A 24,305-nucleotide genomic window follows, 5' to 3' on the forward strand; every position below is an offset into this window, starting at 1 on the left:
ACTCACCTTCTTCATGAACACCAACTGAGAGTTTCTTAACACCGTCAACCAGAGCATTCTGCGTGTTGCCATGTCCATCTTCTGAGTCGCTGTCATCAAACTGAGCCTCTATAATGACATCAGGACTGTCATTATAGCCTTTCAGAGACTGTTGCAGGAGATGGCTTCCACAGAGCTCCTCAGGGAGATCTGATTCATAGGCACCTTCTGTTTCTTTGTCATTGCTCTCTGGTTTAATTACCTGAAGAAAAGAGAAAAGTTCTGCTAAATCACTGGAGGGAAAAATGGGAAAGTGCAGATTTTTCTTTTGTCATTTTTCCTTCCTAAGGAAAAAACTGCACATTCAGAAGCACTGGACACTCACCATGTAGTTTGACAAAGAATCTTTATTTTCCAGATGCACAGATTACCTTACAATCAATCCAGCTCTTCAAGATGCCCAAGATTAATGCTACATCCACTTCTATTTTTCTGATGTATATTTTCATCCTCTCTCCCACAAAGGCCCTGAATACCAGAAGTGCCACACTGCTTCACAAAGTGTCCATCACATGGGACCAACTAGTATGCTGGGAAATGATAAAAGAACTCAACATAGTTTGTCACTGTGCTCCCAAATGAAACCACAAGAATGTAAGATGAAATAGAAAAAAAATTAAGTGTGAACAAGAGTTTATAAAATGTTCCCATAAAAAATATAAACCCTTAATTCTCCATTTTGAGGCCTGAGATCAGTATAGAAAGCACACAACTGATAGACATTTACACTAGAAATAAGAATGAGCGTTACACAATATGTCAAATTTTTTCAATTTAACAAAAATGAAGCAAATAGAAAAGAATCCACTACTAATCCATTCAATGAGTTAGTCACATGACACTCATATGACAGTACCCTTTGATTTCTATGGGCACAATATTAACATACACCAGTGTTATTTAGTCACTGAAAAAAAAAAAAGGTGACCCTATATGTAAATCTGCCCATCTACATTAGCAAAAAAGAGAGCAGATTTCGTAGGTTCTAGATGTTACTTAGAACACCATATCCTTCTAATAACCTATTTCTGGATGAGAAATCTATGTGCAATTTAAACATATAATCAAGATGTGATCATACATACGTGTGTGTGTATATGAATTGGATCACTATTGGTAGCACACTCGTTTCATTCTTTCAAACAAATGCTGGAAGGCCAGCCTCATGCCAGGCACCCTCATGAGGCCTACATTTTATAGTGAGGAGACAGATGGTGAACAATTTACTCATTCAACAAATCGTACCGAGTAACTTTCACGGTGCAAGACACTGTTCTAGGTGGCAAGGATGCAGCGGTGTGCACAATCAACAGTCTAATAATGGTAAGTGCTAGTGAAAAAAAAATATAATATGAAAATGCTGGTTATTGGAAACTGAGGCTAGTTTACCAGTAGGGTGGTTAGGGAGGATGCCTCCTGGATGAAGCGACATTTGAGCAGAGACCTGAATGAAGTGAGTGAGCTTCTAGCAGTTTCTCTAGAAACTGCTTATAATTGAGAAGTCTAATATTTTTCTGACTTTAACTCTGGGGTTTCAAATTAGACGCCTGCTTTCAACAAACCAGATTAATGTTCAAATTAGATCACACAAAGATCATGCTTAATGAAAGATCTTCATTTTATACAACGCACAAAAAGTTATTAAAAGAAATCTTTCTCCAAACATTATAATGTCACAGATTCCAATTATCATAACTGTTCCCAATGAATATTATAATATCCACCCAGAAAATCAAAGTAAAATATTACAAAGATATTCACACAATCAGAACACAGACTCTAAAAGTATATTCCCAAAGTTTTAAAATATGACTTCATGAAAATGTGATAACAGAAATCTGACTCTTGTCAGACTCACTGATTTATTCATTTGTTCATTCATTAATTTGTTCATTATTTCCACATTTGCTCATTATTTCCAAACAAACAAGGCTCCTTTTCTTTAACAGTTAAAAATAAAGTTCAACTGGCTAAGCCAGAAATCTCTAAAAAGATTCCCCTTAGGCCCCTTCCTGCATGAGAACATAAGAGTGAAGCAACAGCTAAGCTTTAAATTAATATACAATTACAAAACCAGCTCTCCTGCACTTCTGCCTTGAAACACGAATCCTGGTTTCATACCTGACCCAAAATATATCATTCAAAAAACAGAGAATTCACTGACAAATTAGAGAAGAAAAAGAAATCTGACACCACTCAAATCAGCAAATCCATGCAATTTCCTTAAATGTGCCGAGCAAATTCAATAACATTTAGGAAGATCTGCCGCTGACCATCCTCAAAGAATTAACACAACCTTGGGTACTGTCAGAACAGCCCAAATCACAGGCAGGAGGTATGTGTGCATACTCTACGTCTAAAGCATGGTGGCTACAACACAATCACTGGTCTACTGTTCTTTTTTTACGTGTCATCCCATACAAACTTTATCTCAGAAAGAAGAGAGCTGGGGGCAGGGGTGAAAGAAAACAACTGACATGCTACAGTTAGAATATGAGGTAAAATGCAGTCTTCTGGAAAGATGTTAAACGAAGGGTCCAGGCCTTTACTTTCTATTATATATTTATTTCTTCTGCTAACAGTTTCAGAAAGGATTTGGTTCCCACAGACCAAGGAGAAAATATTAGAGGGTAACCAGAATTCTGACTTTATAAAATTTGAAGGCTCTGGCTTCCCTGGTGGCGCAGTGGTTGAGAGTCCGCCTGCCGATGCAGGGGACACAGGTTCGTGCCCCGGTCCGGGAAGATCCCACATGCCGCGGAGCGGCTAGGCCCGTAAGCCATGGCCGCTGAGCCTGCACGTCTGGAGCCTGTGCTCCACAACGGGAGAGGCCACAACAGTGAGAGGCCCGTGTACCGCAAAAAAAAAAAAAAAAAATTTGAAGGCTCAACTATCCCACAGTGAAAGGTAGTCTTTGTATGTATGTATACGTGTGTGAGTAAAATATAAAGAGAATTCTGTAATCACCATGATTCTGCCTACCTACATATTAAGAATTATGCTTTGGCTTACACATACAAAGTTCAAGGAAAAGTCAATGGGAAAAAGAGCACAGTGGAAAGCAATGACCAGAGTACAGCAAGCTTAACTGTACAGCGCATTTCAAAACCAACCCAGTTCTGATTTTATAATAATCTCCATGGTTTAGATTAGCTATACTCAAGAATTAGTGTTTTGGGCACTAAATTCACTTTTGAGTTACTAAAGCAGGGAATGCTGTATGGTAGCAGGGTTTAATGAACAAATCAAGTCATTCAAAATTGTATAATTACAAATTGTGAAAATTTTTATTCTAGTTCTGTGAAAAATGCCAGTGGTAGTTTGATAGGGATTGCATTGAATCTGTAGATTGCTTTGGGTAGTAGAGTCATTTTCACAATGTTGATTCTTCCAATCCAAGAACATGGTATATCTCTCCATCTATTTGTATCATATTTAATTTCTTTCATCAGTGTCTTATAATTTTCTGCATACAGGTCTTTTGTCTCCTTAGGTAGGTCTATTCCTAGATATTTTATTCTTTTTGTTGCAATGGTAAATGGGAGTGTTTTCTTGATTTCACTTTCAGATTTTTCATCATTAGTGTATAGGAATGCCAGAGATTTCTGTGCATTAATTTTGTATCCTGCTACTTTACCAAATTCATTGATTAGCTCTAGTAGTTTTCTGGTAGCATCTTTAGGATCCTCTATGTATAGTATCATGTCATCTGCAAACAGTGACAGCTTTACTTCTTCTCTTCTGATTTGGATTCCCTTTATTTCCTTTTCTTCTCTGATTGCTGTGGCTAAAACTTCCAAAACTAAGACTCCGAAAAGCCAAAGCAATCTTGAGAACAAAAAACGGAGCTGGAGGAATCAGGCTCCCTGACTTCAGACTATACTACAAAGCTACAGTAATCAAGACAGTATGGTACTGGCACAAAAACAGAAAGATAGATCAATGGAACAGGATAGAAAGCCCAGAGATAAACCCACGCACATATGGTCACCTTATCTTTGATAAAGGACGCAGGCATGTACAGTGGTGAAAGGACAGCCTCTTCAACAAGTAGTGCTGGGAAAACTGGACAGGTACATGTAAAAGTATGAGATTAGATCACTCCCTAACACCATACACAAAAATAAGCTCAAAATGGATTAAAGACCTAAATGTAAGGCCAGAAACTATTAAACTCTTAGAGGAAAACAAAGGCAGGACACTCTATGACATAAATCACAGCAAGATCCTTTTTGACCCACCTCCTAGAGAAATGGAAATAAAAACAAAAATAAACAAATGGGACCTAATGAAACTTCAAAGCTTTTGCACAGCAAAGGAAACCATACACAAGACCAAAAGACAACCCTCAGAATGGGAGAAAATATTTGCAAATGAAGAAACTGACAAAGGATTAATCTCCAAAATTTATAAGCAGCTCATGCAGCTTAATAACAAAAAAACAAACAACCCAATCCAAAAATGGGCAGAAGACCTAAATAGACATTTCTCCAAAGAAGATATACAGACTGCCAACAAACATATGAAAGAATGCTCAACATCACTAATCATTAGAGAAATGCAAATCAAAACTACAATGAGATATCATCTCACACCAGTCAGAATGGCCATCATCAAAAAAATCTAGAAACAATAAATGCTGGAGAGGGTGTGGAGAGAAGGGAACCCTCTTGCACTGTTGGTGGGAATATAAATTGATACAGCCACTGTGGAGAACAGTATGGAGGCTCCTTAAAAAACTACAAATAGAACTACCATATGACCCAGCAAAACCACTACTGGGCATATACCCTGAGAAAACCATAATTCAAAAAGAGTCATGTACCAAAATGTTCATTGCAGCTCTATTTACAATAGCCCGGAGATGGAAACAACCTAAGTGTCCATCATTGGATGAATGGATAAAGAAGATGTGGCACATATATACAATGGAATATTACTCAGCCATAAAAAGAAACGAAATTGAGCTATTTGTAATGAGGTGGATAGACCCAGAGTCTGTCATACAGAGTGAAGTAAGTCAGAAGGAGAGAGACAAATACCGTATGCTAACACATATATATGGAATTTAAGGAAAAAAAAAAACTGTCATGAAGAACCTAGGGGTAAGACAGGAATAAAGCCTGTGTCCTACTAGACCTACTAGAGAATGGACTTGAGGATATGGGGAGGGGGAAGGGTAAGGTGTGACAAAGTGAGAGAGAGGCATGGACATATATACACTACCAAACGTAAAGTAGACAGCTAGTGGGAAGCAGCCGCATAGCACGGGGAGATCAGCTCGGTGCTTTGTGACCGCCTGGAGGGGTGGGGTAGGGAGGGAGACACAAGAGGGAAGAGATATGGGAACATATGTATATGTATAACTGATTCACTTTGTTATAAAGCAGAAACTAACACACCGTTGTAAAGCAATTATACTCCAATAAAGATGTTAAAAAAAACTGTATAATTAAAATATAAATTAATACATTGCATTTTTTAAGTATTTTCATTCTGTTTTTGTTATCGCAGTACAAACAAGAATAAAATAAATGTTACGGGGAAGAAAGATCACCTTTAAGTCATAGGATACAAAGGCACTCTAAAACCGTTCCATATCACATATTGGTTAAGAATGAGGGTTGTGGAACTCCTTCGAGAAATGGCTAATTCAAGTCTAGAAAAGGAAACAAACAAGATGAAACTGGGACTTCCCTGGTGGCACAGTGGTTAAGAATCCGCCTGCCGTGCTCGCTTTGGCAGCACATATACTAAAATTGGAACGATACAGAGAAGATTAGCATGGCCCCTGCACAAGGATGACACGCAAACTCGTGAAGCGTTCCATATTTTTTACTCCAATAAAGATGTTAATAAATAAATAAATAAATAAAAAGAAAAATCACTAAAGCACTGAAAGTTATTGGAGCTATAGGAGGCCATTTTCATTCTTAATGAAATGTCAGCCATAATGTTGAATAAAAGTGTACTGGATTAAAATTTTTAAGTGTATAGAAAAAAAAAAAGAATCCGCCTGCCAATGCAGGGGACACAGTTTCGATCCCTGGTCCGGGAAGATCCCACATGCCGCGGAGGAACTAAGCCCGTGCACCACAGCCACTGAAGCCCGCGTGCCTCGAGCCCGTGCTCCACAACAAGAGAAGCCACAGCAATGAGAAGCCCGCGCACCACAACAAAGGGTAGCCCCCGCTCGCCACAACTAGATGCAGCCACAAATAAATAAACGAACAATCAAACAAACTAAAAAAAAAAAAGAACCTGGAAGATCTTGTCATATGGGGAAAACAAGCAAGCTATCACAGGCTACTAAAGCCTCATCTAAAGGACTCAGGAATCATCATGAAAGGGCTCTCTCTGGTCAACCTCAGAAAATTCTAAACATTTATCCTACCTTTCCTATATAAAATGTACCTCAGGTTAGCCAAACAGTTGATGAGGTAAAATTCTTCTTTATAGAAGAGTTTCAGCTAACTAAGAAGGAATGTCTTAAAGACTTTCATTATCACCATTCTGATATCCCTACTGAAATGATGGATGCAGAAGATGACCATCAATGGTTGCTAAATGCTGATGGGGATGGAGTTTTATAATAGATGGACCAGAGCAGCAATGCCTGAACCCACTGATTAATACAAATATCATAAAAAGAGAAAGAACCAAAGTACTTCCTGATGTACTATAATTAGGAAGTAAATACTATACTGATGTATGTGCTATAATTAGGAAGTAAATACCACCATCTGTGAAGTATTTTCCCCTAACTTGAACTTAAATCTGACCTGATATAGGTAACAGAGGAAGATGTTAAACACCACTAGGGAGAGGATCCCTAGATGATTTCATCCAGTCTCATGACTTTAAATCTCTCTATATGCTATTAACTCCAAAAATTAAATGCCTCGCCTCAACACTTCCCCCAAATTCCAGACACATATCCAATTGCCTACTTGACATCTTCATTTGGATGTCAGCTGGCGCCTCAAACAGGAGAACCCTTGGTCCCCACCAGAACCCATTCCTCTCCCAGCACTGCCTCTCTCGGCAGATGGCACCAAACTGGGGCATCACCCTTGACTCTCTCCTTCTCACACCCCACATCCAATCTATCAAGAGAGCCTTCCTGTAAAATATATCTTCTTGCCATTTCCACTGTTACTATAAAAATCCAAGCAACCTTTATCTCCTTGCAGAACTACTGTAATAACTGGTCTCCTGACTTCTATTTTGGACCAAAGGAACTAGAGTGATTTTTTTTTTTTTGGCTGCGTTGGGTCTTCGTTGCTGCGGGCGGACTTTCTCTAGTTGCGGCAAGTGGGGGCTACTCTTCATTGCGGTGCACGGGCTCCTCATTGCAGCAGCTTCTCTTGTTGCAGAGCACAGGTTCTAGACGCGTGGGCTTCAGCAGTTGTGGTGTGCAGGCTTCAGTAGTTGTGGCAGACAGGCTCAGTAGTTGTGGCTCGTGGGCTCTAGAGGACAGCCTCAGTAGTTGTGGCACACAGGTTTAGGTGCTCCACGGCATGTGGGATCTTCCCAGACCAGGGCTCAAACCCATGTCCCCTGCACTGGCAGGCAGATTCTTAACCACTGCGCCACCAGGGAAGCCTTAGGGTGACCTTTTTAAAACAAATCAGATCATGTCATTCTCGCAATAGCTTCCCAACATCCTTCCATCACCATGCCACAAGGTCTTGTCAAATCTGGCCCATATCTATTTTTGTATTCTCATTTTCTACAACTTCTTCCTCTGCAAATTACACTCCAATCCTAGAGTTCTTCTCGCTATTCACAGAATACTAAAATCTTCCATCTTGAGATTTTTACATTTGCTGTTCCCTCTATCTGGAAAACTCTTTGCCCAGCTATTCACAGGGATTGCTCTCTTCATTTTGTTTAGGTCTCTGCTCAAATATCCTCCTCTCAGAGAGGCACTCCCTGACCACATTAACTAAAACAGCCCTACCTCCCTGTTATGACTCTATCTTCTTACTCTGCTTTATTTCTCATCACTGCACTTATCACTACCTGACAATGTATTATATACTTACCTGACAATATATTATATATTTTCTGTCTCCCAACTAGGATGTGGGTTTCATAAGCACAGAGGCTATTTTATTCATTGCTATATTCTAAGAGTTAGGAATAGCATTTAGTACTCACTCAAATATATGTTGAATGAATGGACAGCAATTAAGTAGGAAATGACCTGTTCAGAGTCTATCTTCCCTGATAAATATAAACTCCATGAAGTCACATTATATACTGAAGTCTCATCTGAATGAATAAGGAACCAGAGACGGCATACTGCATCTAACATTTCCACACATCTAAACTCTACCCATCTCTCAAGACCTAGTCCAAATGCCTTGGATTTTCTATAACCCAGAATCCACCACACAGTCTTCTCAGGTCCTCCTCATGCCCTGCTACCTGCCCCAGACCAGAGTAATCTCTTCCTTGTCTAAAGTCCCAAAGCAATTTATACATACCTCTTCTACGGCACTTCTCATTTTTTTCACTACGCTAGTGTTATCTATGTATGTGATTTACCTCATCTGTTAAGACTGTTTGCTCACCAATAATATATCTCTGTATATTCTATGGCAACTTGCATAATCAATCTAGGTGCTCAATATTTGATGAATAAACATTATTTGATGGATAAAAGGGTAGAAAAATGAAAAAAGGAATATAAAAGACTATCAGGATGCAAGAGAGTTTTCAGAACAGTTTCCAGACACACGAATATGTGGATTAGAAAGTAGAAGCCCAATTTTCCCTGTATCTGTAAAGTAAGAGGCCTTCTTCTGTGGGACTGACCTTGAAAAAGTTGAAAAGTCTAGCTCAGTGGTTCTCAGTTTTGAAGTTTAGCAGATCCTGCTGAGAATCAGATGAAAGCTATAACTCCTTACTCCACAGAAAAATGCACATCTACAAGTAGACAGAAAGTACTCTATAAGAATTTAAGAGTAAGGGGAGTAAAAAGTCTGGTGCTGGAGGCTACCAGTTCAGGTTGGTCAGTATTTTGGAGAGCTCTGGGCTCGGAGTGAAAGGAGGGAGGCCTCAGGAGAATGGACATATTACTGACCTGGTTAACTGAGGACTTTAAAACTTCCTCTGGTTTCCTCCACAGACCTGAGAGAGAGAGGCAGCTGACTGCACTTATTATTCTGAGTACACGCTGCAACTGGGATTATTTCTCCCTTGGAGATTTAGTCTAGTCTCTGGAGGACAGGACAGAAACAGGTTAGTGAGGGAACCAAATCGCTGGGTCACACAGAACGTTTTCACTCTCAAGTCTTGTTGCATGAACGGGATAGGATGAGCATCACATAACCCTGCTAATAAAAATAAACAGTGAAAATGCAAACACACACACACACACACACACACACACACACACAGAGAAATGTTTGTCAGATATACCCTGAAGTTAGTTCTACCATGGATACATCTGTAATCTACCTATCGTCTCCTTTTGGAAGGTGAAATTGGGCGACAGAGTGGTGTGGCAGTGTAATGAAGGGAAAAGGTGATCCCCTTTCTCCAACAGGCTGCAATCTCTGGCGGATGGAGAGCAGTAATGTGGCCTCTTCAGTAGTACTTGGGAGGAACCCTGAAAACCATTAGGGATGAAATTGAGAGGAGGCTATTAGAAGCTTACCACTGAAAGGAATAGGCCTACGCCCAGAATCTTGAGCTCTGAGACACAGAGAAGAAGAGATACACCTTTTGGAAAAGGAGAGTGGGCGTAGCATGACTTCTGTACTTTAAGGGGAACCCTGTGTTAGCAAAGGAATAGCAAAATGCCTTATAGAATATCCCTAATTCGAAGACAAGAACACTTGCTAAATCAGAGACATGATGCAACCATGTGAATGGAAAATGTCTAAGGAAGATGCTAATCTAAAAGGCTGGCAGAATTTTAGAAAATAATATTTGAGAAAATATACAGGGAAATACATTTTAAACATAACCAAAAAGCACTGCCATGAAAGAAGATAATGATAAATTCAACTCCATTAAAAGTAAATTTTTCCTTTTATCCTAAAATAATGTAAAAGGAATTTAAAAAGATAAGCCATAGAAGTACTCAAATCCAGAATATATAAAGAACTGCTATAGATCAATGAAAGACAATCCAACAGAGAAATGGGGAAAAGGCTTAAAGGCACTTAACAAAATAGTGAATCTTTACTGACAAAGAGACAAAAAAGATGGAAAGCTGCTCAGCCTCGTTTGTCATCAGAGAAATGCAAATTAAAACCACAATGAGATATCACCACAAATCCACAGGCAGGCAAAAACTAAAAATCCTGACAATACCAAATGTCAGCAAGAATGTACCGCGATACTTTGCTGGTATAAATGTAAACTGGTCCAGCCCTTTGTGAAACAGATCAAGACTGTGAGGGAAAGCAGAAAACAGATCTACTCAACTCTCGCCCTGGCTTATTCCACTACACTGCCCTGCATCCCTCAGGATTTTGACAGGTGAACACAGGAAAAGGAGACTAAGATGGGAAAGGACACATATGCAAAAGCAAGGAGATAAGAAAATACAAATTTTCCCTCAGGAAAGGCAAGTAGTAGTGAAAATGTACAGTAGGAGTGAGAAAAGAGGATGAAGAAGCAAACATGAAGAGCACCAAATGCCAAGTTAATGAGTCTGGTCTTTACTGTAAAGTTAGTAAAGTGAGAAGTAGGGAAAAGTGGTTAAGAGAAGGAACTGTAGTCAACACACCTGGGTTTGCATCACGGCTCTGCTGCTTAGTAGCTATGCCACTTTGGCAAAGCTATGTAATCTCTTTGAATCTCAGTTTCACTATATTTAAAATGGGGACAAGAGTACCCAATATCATAAGATTATTGTGGAACTGAGATAATATATGAAAAGCTCTTAGCACAGGTGCCAGGAACAAAGTTGTAAGTGAATCTCTATAGAAGGAAACAAATCTAGTCTTTAGAACCAGAAAGTCCAAGGTGATGGGGAACATCCAGGTGGTAGCTGGAAATGTAGATCAGGAGATGGGAAGAGTGTATTGGAGGACAGAAATCCAGATTAGGAAGTTAACCACAATGGTTCAGCAAAGGCCAAACTTCTCTGAAAACAGAAGCTGAGAACAGAGCACTGAGAAAAGACTCAAAGGGGGTTTCACAAGGAATAGGAGTTAGTGAAGCAGAGAGAATTTAAATATAATTATGAACACGTTAAACATTAAGACTTCCATTATCACTCTTCACATTCATATTGCACTATCTTCCCTGTGCTTTACACACATTAACTAATTTGATCTACACAACAACCCTGGGTGATACACAGGAGAATAATTATCTCCATCTCACAGGAAAAAACAGGTTCAGACATGTCACAATCCCAGAGCTACTAAATAGCAGAGCTGTGACATGACCACAGATCCAGGACTCTGAGTCCAGCTCTCAGTCCTGGACACTCGTATGGGAGATCTCCTGCAAACAGATTCAGAGTGAGCTTTGCATGTACATCTCCCACCAACACCCACTGCATGAAACACCCCTGCATCTTTTGCCTGCCTGGCAAATAATCAAAATTCAAGATCCAGCTCTTCTGTGACTGCTTCTCTGACTAAACTCCCCCATCTCTTAAGAAATGTTGTTTCCTTCCTTTGTTCACTGCTATTCCTTACCTATTGTTTCATTATAAGTTTGTTGATCAAGTTATATTCCATTTATTTGTTTACATATTTCTCTCTTCCACCAGACAGCAAACCATACCACATTCATTTTTTATACTCCCCAGAGGCTCCCAAAATGCTTGGCATATAAAACATGCTCAATAAATATTAGTTTCCTTTTCTCTTCTTCTGACGAGAATGAGAAAGACTTGAATTGGCTATAAAAGAAGAATTCTAAAAAAAATTACAAGAAATAAATAACTACCAAGCAGCAAGAGCCAGCTAAATTCAGATGCTTATCTACACGATACTGCATGATAACTGCACTGCCCTCCACTACTACACTGTCTGGAAACCAGGGACGAGCCACCAGTTACTTTATCAGAGTTGAAACTTATCACCATAAGAAGCAAATATAAGTACGCATGCAAATGAATAAAACTGGAAGACATTTAAATAAATGCATTTTCCTAAAATAATTCTAGACCTTCATATTTAAATTATAACTCCAGTTTCAATATGGACCCAAATGTAACCATAAAGTTCACTGTCACCAATTTAAAACAACATTTTTAGCTAGAAAAATCATGAATGCCTGAAGACGAGAAAGCCAAAAAGTGAGCACAGCTTCCAGCGATGTTTCCTGATTTCTGCAGAGTGTGAAGTACCAATCTGTCCCTTAGAAGGCGCGTGGGGGGATGTCTACACTGAGCTGTAAATCAGATCAACCGCAAAGAGCAACTCAAACTCAACAGAGTCAAGAAACCGGTCACTTTAAAACTCAATTAGTTTTTTTCTTCTCCCTCCTTTTATAATTAATATAATGTATTTCAAAACTGGGGAGCAAGAGTACCTGTAACCAATTTAAATGGAATCGTAAAGAAAAATGCCACGTAACGTTCCCAAACTCCAAGCATGAAACATTTCATAGTCTCCCTGTGTACTGATATAAAAAACCCTTCCTTGAACATAAAAGCCATCTTTGAAGAGTGCTATTTTAAATCTCATAAAGACAACAAGTCTATATTAGCACTGGAAAATTCTGTTCCAAGCAAATAAATTCTATGACATTCCCCTGGGGCAGGGGTTGCTATCAACTTGGTAAAATGGAGCTTCTCCAAAGAGATTTACATATGCCTATGTCCACAGGCACTTTCTGCTGAAAGGGCTGTTTACAACAGTGTCAGCTGAAGGCTTTGTGCACAGGAGATAATGCCCTGCCTATCCCACTACCTGAGCCTCTGATTCAGAGCTAATGCATGTCACGAAGTCCACCTAGGAGCCGCTTTTCGTTTCCTGGCTTCTCTGGCTGGGCTTAAGTGACAGTACTCACTTGCCACACATGTTTTAACAAACTTTCAAATCCCTTAATGGCATGCTTGGGACAAAGTATAATACACTGTTCAGGAAATAACCTTGGAGCCAAGAAAAGCAATTGATATTTCCACAGGGAGTTCCTGACAAGGCTTGCCAATAAGCTTCTTTCATTTTAAAACATGATCATGGATACTATCATTTTAAAGACATGTTACAGACGTTCTTAAAGGTATATATGTTAATCGGGAACTTTGTTTGCCTATGGTAGTTTAATCCAAGAGTGCCTTTTATTTAGTTAACAGGAGTAGAACAAACTGTCCCCATTCTTCCCAGTTATTCAGGCCAAAAATCTTGTTATCCTTATCAACGGATCAATTCCTCCCTCCCTCCCCCCCCACCCCCCAATTACATCCATCAGCTCATCCCATCGCTCTATCTTCATCGCCACCATGGCCACCCTGACTGATGGACGGGCCCTACCTGATCTCTGCCCCCACCCTGTGATCCTGCTGACTTCATCTCCAACTATTCCCCACCTCAGCATCTTTGCTATCCCTTGAACACGTTAGGCATGTATTCACTGTTCCCCAAGATCTTCCCAAGGACAGCTCCCTCACTTCCTTCAGTTCTTACTTGAAGTCACCTCCTCAAGGCAGCCTTCTTTGGTCACCCTATTTAAAATCTCAACCCACCCCCAAATTCATATCTCCCTTATTTTACTTATTTTTCCTCTTCAGTACCTACCACTATTGAGCATGGTATTTTATTTACATTATTAAGTCTTCCCCAGTGAAACACAAGCTCCATGAAAGTGGGGACTTTTTCTCCTGTTTATTCGCTGTTATATTGCCAATACTTAATATAGCACCTAACGCAATGTCTCCCACACAATTCCATCCTAACGTGCTACTATCACCTTAAACTCAAACCATCAAACACCACTCTAGTCCTTCCCCTCAGAGCACTTCCCCTTCCTGTTCTCTTTTTTATTAACACCATGACCACTTTCTTCCAGGCCTTTCAATCTCAAAACCTCACAACCATATTTGACTCTTTCTACTGCCAAACATACTGCTTCACCAAATCCTTCACTTGTCTTTTTACAAGAGCTCTTTTATTTCCACAAATTCCCTGGTATTCTCAGGACCATCCTACAAACTTCCAGGAAAAAAAAAGATCTGATTAAACTACGTTTTTACTCAAAATTTTTGATGGATTTCTCTTCCCTGGAGAAACTAATTCTCTGTGCTTTGGCTTATCATTCAAAGACCTTGACCTTCTCAATGCCCACTGACCTTTTTTAACCATTTTAATCTTATCTGCCAGTTCCTTCCATTATACACCATTCACAGGCCACTGCAAACTCTTTCCTGGCTTAGATCACACCAACTCAAAAACAGGCTTCTAACAACTTAGAACAGCAGGATCTGTCTCCCTTTTTCTATTTCTCTGTGAGTACAATAAGGAAAACCATGTAACTCCCTTGTTAAATTGTTTGATTCTTTTTAAAAAATATTTTAAGAAAGAAAGGAAATAGGGCTCTTGGAGAAATGATCGGCATCTGTCAAGGAGCCCGCTGTGCAGAGCAGGCCTGGACTGAAGGAAAGGAAGAGTGCAGACGTCTAATGAGTCTGGCTTTAGGGTCTCTGGACACTGTTCCGAAGAGATCACGGGACTTGAAACAGAATTATGGGTGTCTTGTAACACACGCCCTCTCTCCTTTTCTGCACGGCCACCACAAGAAACTAACTAACCACAACTTCACCCTGACACAACCAAGCCTCTGTGCCTAGTCACCAAAGAGAGTAAGAAGCAGGCATACTTCCCCTAGAGGAGAGACAATTCACAGAACACAGCAGATTCCAACTAGAATAATCTCCGTAGCAAGGTATTATGTACTTTGATGCTAGAAATGAGCAGAGGTGGGGAAGAGAATTTGGCAGAATATCACACCAAGTTCCGAAACTCAGGAACAAATAAAGTCAGGCAAGAGGGTGGATAGAAAGAAACCTGGGTACGCCCTAGGGGAGAGTTCCCAAGAGAGAGAAGAACTAGACAGAAGAACTTCCAAGAACAGAGTTCATGGAAGGAACAGACAATTACTGAGATTTAGTGAAAGAATACATACATTTACATGTAACTTTGTACGCAGTGACTGCTTTTCTCTTAACCTTACTCTTTATTGTATTTTGACTTAAGTCTCTAAAACATACTCAATGTATTAATAACGAGTGTTTTAACTGCAAGAGACAGAATAACTTGAATTGGCTGATTAGCTTACATAAGTAACTGATTAGCTTACATAAGTAACAGATTAGCTTACATAAGTAACGAGTCAATCTGATCACATTGAGAGGCCCATCTGATATTTGCAGAGGGAGGGAGTGATAGGGGGCCGGCAGGGCGCTCTCAGATTTCCTCAATATTAGCTCCAAAACCAGGGCAGCCTCTCTCTTCATGTGTCAAGAAGGATTCCAGGAGCTTCAGAATATATCCCATCCTCTTACAAACCACAGTGGGAAAAAAGAGAGAAATTCTTGCCCAGGTGCTCTGCAAAAAAATCTCAGGACTAGGCTTCTGGGGTTGATTTTGGTCACATGCCCAGTCCTGAATCCATCGCTGTAGCAAGGAGGCAGACTAGACGGTACTCCCCTGCATCTGAGGAATGTGGCCAGTTCTTCAATCCTAGTAAAGAACAAAGCTGAAGTCTCCTTAGAAATGCTCAAAGTGGGGTTCTTTTGAAAGATAATTCTTTGTATTTTTATTCACAGTAGAAGCCTACTAGTAATAATTTCCACCTGTTTCCATGAATCAAAGATCATTCCCCTTTTAGAATCACAACCATTTCTGACATGGAATCAAAGCAAGAATGTTAACATCATTCAGGAAAGAAAACAACCTAAAAAGTTTAAACAACATGCTCATGGATGTAGAGCACATGTCAAATAAAGATTATTTGTGTTTGAAGTTTTACATGTATAGAGACTTAGCTGCAGTACCTGACCTCAGATTCCTTCACATCACACCATCTGTAGCAAAATAAATTTCACATCCTTGAGACACACTTCAATATGCTGGACCACACTGAAAAATAAGCTCAATTTGTAGACCATTCCAGAAAACCAGACAGTATACAATGAAAATTTTTCAGAGCAAGGGATATTCAGGACATTAATGTAAGGGCCACAGTCCCAGAGCCTAAGGATGTTCCATATAGCCAATTTACTAATAACAGATTAACCACAATTATCTGAAAAGTCAGCCAACACTTGAACTACCACACTCATGTACTGATAATAAAAACTGAAACCACATTTGATTAGTGGTTGCTGGCACACTATAAGCTGTGTGCCTATTGCTAGATTTTTTAAATAGATTTAAGGTATGGCCAACTCTAAAAAAATTTACTTGTATCTGCAACCATCCTTTCCTTCTTCCCACCTCAAACCACAGATAGAGTGATCCAGCTTTGGATCCTATTTCTTGCCTTGAGGGCTTTGCTCATAGGGTAGTGCCTTCTCCCCCACTATTTACTGCCCCCTCCTTCTACATGATAAACTTCCTCATGTCATCATACAGATGTTCTCTATCATTTCCCATCTTTGAAAACATTTTCATAAAACTGAAGTAGCTATACTAACATCACACAAAGTGGAATTCAAGAAAAAAAAGTATTACAGGGGTCAAAGAGGATCATTTCATGTTAATAAAAGAGTCAATGCATTAGCAAGATATAATGACTGTAAATGTACATGCACCTAATAAAAAAAGCTTCAAACCAGATGAAGCAAAAACTGACAAAAGTAAAGGGAGAAATAAACAAATCCTCAATCATAAATATTTATCAAATAAGTAATAAAACAACTAGACAAAAAAACAGTAACACAGAAGATCTGAAATAAATAAATAAATGTATATATACACACACACATATATAATCTCAGAGGTCCTTATCCACAGTACATGAAGTCTTACAATTCATTAACACAAAGACAAACCAATTAAAAAATGGGTTAAAGAGTTGCACAGACACCTCAGAAAAGACTAAATATATATAAATGGCCAATGAGCATATACACACACAAAATGTTCAGTATCATTTTCTCATCAGGAAAATGCAAAACAAAAGATAACAAACAACTACAACAACAAAAGGTAATATTACTATCCGCCCACAAGAACGGCTAAAATAATACTACTATATTCTGGTAAGGAAGCGGAGAAACAGAATCTCTCATACATTTTTAATGGTAGTGAAAAATGGTACAACTACTTTGGAAAACAGCTTTATGGTTTTTTATAAAGACAAACATATGTTTACCATATGACCCGGCAATTCCACTTCTAGGCATTTGACCAAGAGAAATAAAAACATATGTTCATACAAAGACACGTACAGCAACATTCATAGCAGTTTTATTCTTAATGGTCAAAAGCTGAAAAAAATCCAAACGTCCTTCAGCTGGTGGATGGGTAAACAAACTCTGGGACATCAACACAATGGAATACTATTTAGCAACACTAAACAACATGGATGAATCTCAAATGCATTATGCTAATAGAAAAAGGCCAGACTCAAAATAATTCCATTTATATGACATTCCGCAAAAGACAAATCCATAGGGACATAAACCAGATTAGTGGTTGGCAGGGGCTGTGGGGTACGGGGAAGTGTTGGCTAAAAAGAGACACAAGGAAATTTGTGGGTAGGACGGAACTGTTTTCCATCTTGACTGTGGTAGAGGTTACACATAGCTATACATGCTTTAAAATTCATAGAACTGAATGCTACAAAGGGTAAATTTTGCTATATGCTAATATGTGAACCAAATAAATCTCTTTGTACCCAAGCCAAACAAGCTCAGCATCCATATACAGTGGGGAGCAGAAACTCAATTAAAACATTGAAAGGATGAGCCAAAGCTATCAACTGAAAATACCAAATATTCTTCATTCTGACAAAATTTAAAATCCAATAAACAGTTATTAAAATCTTATAATGTGCAAGGCATCTATTAGGCATTAAATAACTCCTCCATACAGTGAGGTGACACTCAATAGTTAACAAAATACTTTCAAAAATATCACTAGTATTGGCCTACTGATACCTGGAAATAAGTAGGACCCACAGAGCACATTCCCAAATACCTTCAAGCAGAAGTAAATATCATTTGAATGGCATAAGCTCCAACAAAAGGAATGATTGCTTCCTGCTGAGATGACCAAGAAGGGCTTAGAAAGATGGTGGTTAACAGCATGGGTCAAGAGGATGGATATTATGAAAAACATGATATAGAAAAAGTCCAGGAAGTAGGCATGTTTGAGGAACAAGTAGACAGATGTAGTTAGAGCTGGACACTTCTGAAAAGTCACACAAACACAAATCAAAAAGGAAGACTGAGCTCTTCCTTGCCGAAGACAGCCTTGAATGTCATCCATAGTACCTTAGTTAAAATGCACATGCATGCACACACAGTTTATTTCTTTTCTTTTTTCTCAACTTGATGCTTAAAAGAAAGATAGCTATCAAGACAAATATCAAGATAGAAATGATATGGACTTCCCTGGAGGTCCAGTGGTTAAGACTCTGTGCTTCCACTGCAGGGGGCACGGGTTCAATCCCTGGTCAGGGAACTAAGATCCTACATGCCACGCGGCACAGCCAGAAAAAAAGGATAGAAATGATACAATACTCTATACACGGGTAGAGCCGAGGTTCTTGTACACCAAGTGCCACTGATTAACCGGCTATAGGATTCCATGTAAAAAAGCCAGAACTCCCAACTTTAAAAGAACACAAGCTCAAAAATAATATGGTACAATGATGGGGAATCACAGCCTGAGTGAGGAAGCAAGGATTGAAGCCTGAGTAAGAAAGGTGACCTACTAGAATAGCAGGCAATGTCAGCATATTGGTTACAAATAGGGATGAGCAAATAAGTAAATATATGGACAATAAGAGCCAGGTTTCTCATCATTAAAGAAGAGAGTTACAAATACCGAAAGGGTGAAACTATAATGAACCCTGTGGTGTTGCACTGGAATTGGAGCTTTTAGTGTAAACTCACAGTTTTCAAGATAGGTAGGTAGGCAGGTAGCTACCTAGTCAGATAGACAGACAGAGAGACAGACAGACACAGAGACATAAGTAAATACTCACTTATATTTCTTAGCTCTCCTCATTGAGAAGGCTTGGGAGCATCTGGATTTATGCACTAAAAGGTACCAGGACTTCTTAGAAAATGGCTAATTTCTTGGCTAACACAGGGAAAGATGAGGCTGGAACATCTCCAGAACATAAAGTGTTCAAAGGATGACAAGAACGTGTCAAAATGACACAGGAACCAACTTAGGGGGCATCCACTGGCCAAATCTGGGGCAATGGAGCAAAATAAGGAGAGTAACAGATTACTCCTTTGGAAAATTACATAATCTACTCTTTCCCCAAAAAGGCATCTCTATACTAAACATACCCACTTCTCAGGAATTGTGAATTCAAACACTTACTCGATGATACGGTAGTGCCCTTCTCTCCCTTTAAGATTTCCACTATCACTTCCATATCATTGGGTCATGACAGCATGAGCACCTGTCTCTCCCTATAATAAGCCACCTAAACTTGGATCAGACAAGGATGGAGAAGTGGCCTCTCCTAAGATCTTTGAATAAGCATTGATAAGTATATTTGTGTAAGGAAGTTGTTTTCTTTCAGAGCAAAAACTAACGTGTTTCTGCTGTTGGTCCTGTTGTTCTTTTTACCTTGTTCAGCCCTGAGTATGGTATAGCAACATTACTTCAGACAATAAGGTGGGGCAGACTTTCACTAATGAGGCAGTTCCTTCTCCACTATGGAGACTATATTTCTGAACGACTGTATATAATCCAATATCATTTTCAATTCATATTTCACATAAAGTCATATTTCATTTCAAACCAACAAGACCTCAAATGTTCCCTATGGGCTCTATGCACAGAACTGTACTTCCAAGGTTCAGAAGTTGACACAACAGAGGAAGCTATTGTGAACTCTAAGACCAGTCTGGCTACCACATATAAAATTATCCCTGGAGGAAATCTGCTTATGTGATTTAGCTTTGAAGAAGAAGTAGGAAAAAAAAAAAGAAAAAGAAACCTGGCCAAGCTGTAAAGTGCAGTGGAAGTGTATGTGCACATGTATTCACAACAGTGTAAGAGCAAGGAGCTTATCTGCATTGTGGTCAACCTTCTTTTCAAGTTAAGACCTACCCAAAGCTTTGGGAAGAACGTTACATTAACAAGGGGCTCTCCAGCTTCACTGTGTAAGTCTCCAGTCATGTAAGAAACATGTTTTTGCTTTCCCGTTAGTACTTCCTTCCTTGCTTCGCAGACAGCTAAGCTCAGGTACCAAACAGAAAGCTATTTTTCAACAAGTGCGGCCTAAAGGGATCTCTTTGGGGTTATGTAGTCACTAACGGCCCAAATACTACTTTCAAAATCAGCTGTTAAAATCTGGTTTTAAAAGAATTATTCTAAAGTCATCTAGATTTGGGGCTTACACTGGGTTAAGTGGTGCTATTATTTGGATACTTAAGCCAATGGTGAGTCTTCTGATGGTAGAGTAACATTTTTTTAACCAAAAGTTTCTAAAAGCACAGGGCTAGAAATATAATTTTCATACTCTTTTATTTGAATCATTTTAAAAGCTTTCATCTTTCCCCCACTTTGATAGAAGCATAAAAAATGAGCTCAATGTAAGCTGGTACTGCCATATACCCTCACAGTTTATGCCACTGCAAAAATTCTTCTGAAAATTACCCTGGGCAGAGATTTCTGTACACAAAGTATCAGCCAAGAACAAATTTTTATAGCTGACTTCTAAACCCTTTAAAATTGCATTTTACAATGGAAATACTGAGAGATGCTTTACCCTTAAAACACTATTTTAATATTTCTAGCTTTTCCAGAATACAATACTATGAACTCAGGACCAGAGATATAAAACAGAAGAAGCCATAAGTTATAAAGCTATTTTTTAAAAATAGGCACAAATAAAAATGTTTTATGGATCAAACATGTTTACATGCATTTACCTGCCATACCTATTACATTTCATTTTCAAATGCTTTCTTAAACCATTTAGTCAGTATTTCTATCTGTGGACATTTTATCCCAAAGATTCTTTGTGATCAATGATTGACTTCAACGTGGCTTTACACCCTTTCAACCATATAGAGTCCAGTTCCTGTTTCCACACTTGGGAAAAGTAGGGATATTATCTAACTTCATATTGTTTCAAGGAAGAGGAAGGCTGTAAACCAGCATGAGTCTTAGAAAACTTGGAACAGCAGGAAGCCACTTCTGGGAAGTAAGTACCCAAAACAAAGAAAATCTGTGACAAGGACATCCCAGGGCACAGCATAAACACAGCCATAGTAGACATCTGTGGCTAAATGAATTTCTCCCCTACACCTCCCTACTATCTTCACTATCAGCTTATACCTCTAATTAGAAACAGAGAAATTTACCCACTCTCAGTATCCTCCATCCTGATCCAAACTGCATCCACAACATAACCAAACGATGTGCACTTACAGCCTCTGGATTCCAGAAAGCCTGTGATATGAAGAAACGGTCACAGAGGTAGAGCCTCCAAGAACTAAGATACTGGATTTGCTGTTCAACACATAACTTGAAGCACGTCACATTACTTCTAACTTGAAACATGTCCTAGTTCCCTCACCTTTAAAATAAGGAAGTTATACACCACATTAACAAAATGAAAAATAAAAATCATATGATCATCTCAATAGATGCAGAAAAAGCACTTGACAGAATTCAATATCCATTTATGATAAAAACTCTCAACAGAGTGAGTATAGAGGGAATGTACCTCAACATAATAAAGGCTATATGTGACAAGCCCACAGCTAACATCATATTCAACAGTGAAAAGTTGAAATTTTTCCTCTAAGATCAGAAACAAAACAAGCAAGCTCCCTCTTAGCACTTTAATTCAACATAGTATTGAAGTCCTAGCCAGAGCAATTAGGAAAGAAAAAGAAATAAAAGGCAACCAAATTGGGAAGGGAGAAGTAGAACTATCTCTACTTACAGATGATATATTATATATAGAAAACCCTGAAGACACCACCAAAAAACTGTTAAAACTAATAAATAAATTCAGTAAAATTGCAGGATACGAAATCAAAATACAAAAATCTGTTTCATTTCTATACATTACATAACAAACTATCAGAGAAATTTAAAAAACAATCTTATATACAACTGCATCAAAAAGAACAAAATACCTAGGAATGAATTTAACCAAGGAAGTGAAAGACTTGTACACTGAAAACTATAAGATGCTAATAAATGAAACTGAAGAAGATACAAATAATTGTAAAGATATTGGGTGTTCATGAACTGGAAGAAATAATATTGTTAAAATGTCCACACCACGCAAAGCAATTTACAGATTCAGTTGAATCCCTATCAAAATCCAATGGCAGTTTCACAAATTAAAACCACAATGAGATATCATCTCACACCTGTCAGAATAGCTATAATCAAAAAAAGAACACAAATAACAAATGTTGGTGAGGATGTAGAAAAAGGGGAACACTTTTGATGGGAATGTAAATTGGTGCAGCCACTGTGGAAAATAGTATGGAGGTTTCTTGAAACACTAAAAATAGCATTACCATATGATCCAGCAATTCCATTTCTGGGTATTCATCCGAAAAAAACAAAACCACTAATTCAAAAAGATACATACACCCAATGTTCTTAGCAGCACTATTTACAATTGCCAAGATATGGAAGCAACGTAAGTATCCATCAACAGATGAGTGGATAAAGATGTGTGTGGTATACATACATATACACAAACACACACAATGGAATACTACTTAGCCATAAAAAAAGAATGAAAATTTGCCATTTGTAACAATATGGAGAGTATCATGCTAAATGAAATAAGTCAGAGAAAGACAAATACTGTATGATATCACTTATATGTGGAATATAAAAAATAAAACAAACTAGTGAATTAATAACAAAAAAGAAACAGACTCACAGATACAGAGAACAAATTAGTCGTTACCAGTGGGAAGAGGGAAGGGGGAAGGGGCAATATAGGAATAGGGGATTAAGAAGTACAAACTACTCGGGCTTCCCTGGTGGTGCAGTGGTTGAGAGTCCGCCTGCCGATGCAGGGGACACAGGTTCGTGCCCCGGTCCGGGAAGATCCCACATGCCACGGAGCGGCTGGGCCCGTGAGCCATGGCCGCTGAGCCTGCGCGTCCCGAGCCTGTGCTCCGCAACGGGAGAGGCCACAACAGTGAGAGGCCCACGTACCGCAAAAAAAAAAAAAAAAAGAAGTACAAGCTACTATGTATAAAATAAGCTACAAGGATATATTGTACAACATAGGGAATAGAGCCAATATTTTATAATAACTATATATGGAATATAACCTTCAAGAATTGTGAATCACTCTGTTGTGCACCTGAAACTTATATAATATTGTACATCAACTGTACCTCAATGAAAAAAATTCCAGCGGCATTTTTCACAGAAAGAGAACAATCCTAAAATTTGTATGGAACCAGAAATGATCTTAAATAGCCCAAGCAATCTTGAGAAAGAAGAACGAAGCTGGAGGCATCTCACTCCCTGCTTTCAAACTATATTGCAAAGTTACAGTCATCACAACAGCATGGTATTGGTATAAAAACAGACAGAATAGATCAATGGAACAGAACAGCAAGCCCAGAAATAAATCAGGTATATGTAGTCAATTAATTTACAACAAAAGAGCCATGTAGAAAGGACTGTTTCTTCAATAAATGGTGTTGGGAAAACTGAACATCCACAAACTAAAGAATAAAACTGGACCCCTATCTTATATCATACCCCAAATCAACTCAAAATGGATTAAAGGCTTGAATGTAAGACCTGGAACAAAAAAAACTCCTAGAAGAAAACACGTGGGCTTCCCTGGCGGCGCAGTGGTTGAGAGTCCGCCTGCCAATGCAGGGGACGCAGGTTCATGCCCCGGTCTGGGAAGATGCCACATGCCGCAGAGCAGCTAGGCCCGTGAGCCATGGCCGCTGAGCCTGCGCGTCTGGAGCCTGTGCTCCACAACAGGCGAGGCCACAACAGTGGGAGGCCCGCGTACCGCAAAAAAAAAAAAAAAAAAGAAAGAAAACATGTAAGTGCCTTGACATCAGTCTTGGTGATGATTTTTTGGATCTGACTTCAAAAGCAAAGGTGACGGGCTTCCCTGGTGGCGCAGCGGTTGAGAGTCTGCCT

The 24,305-nt window shown here is 39.0% G+C and overlaps 1 protein-coding gene and 1 non-coding gene across 6 annotated transcripts in view; one reads left to right on the forward strand and one right to left on the reverse strand.

The window, feature by feature from the left end:
• Window positions 1–24,305, reverse strand: part of DIS3L2 (DIS3 like 3'-5' exoribonuclease 2) — a 388,363-nt gene that overhangs the window by 263,733 nt on the left and 100,325 nt on the right. For all 5 annotated transcript variants that reach the window (XM_089916220.1, XM_089916218.1, XM_089916219.1 and 2 more), the window contains one exon: window positions 7–241. In XM_089916220.1, coding sequence (XP_089772346.1) covers window positions 7–241 — 235 coding nt within the window. The remainder of the gene's footprint in view (window positions 1–6; window positions 242–24,305) is intronic.
• LOC115802164 (U6 spliceosomal RNA) lies at window positions 5,769–5,875 on the forward strand. The gene has a single exon (XR_004022564.1). It is a non-coding gene; the product is annotated as a U6 spliceosomal RNA (small nuclear RNA).

Source organism: Delphinapterus leucas, chromosome 8, assembly GCF_059928025.1.
Source record: "Delphinapterus leucas isolate spDelLeu-1000000601 "Yukka" chromosome 8, BTC_Dleu_Yukka2, whole genome shotgun sequence".
In the NCBI taxonomy this organism is placed as follows: Eukaryota; Metazoa; Chordata; class Mammalia; order Artiodactyla; family Monodontidae; genus Delphinapterus; species Delphinapterus leucas.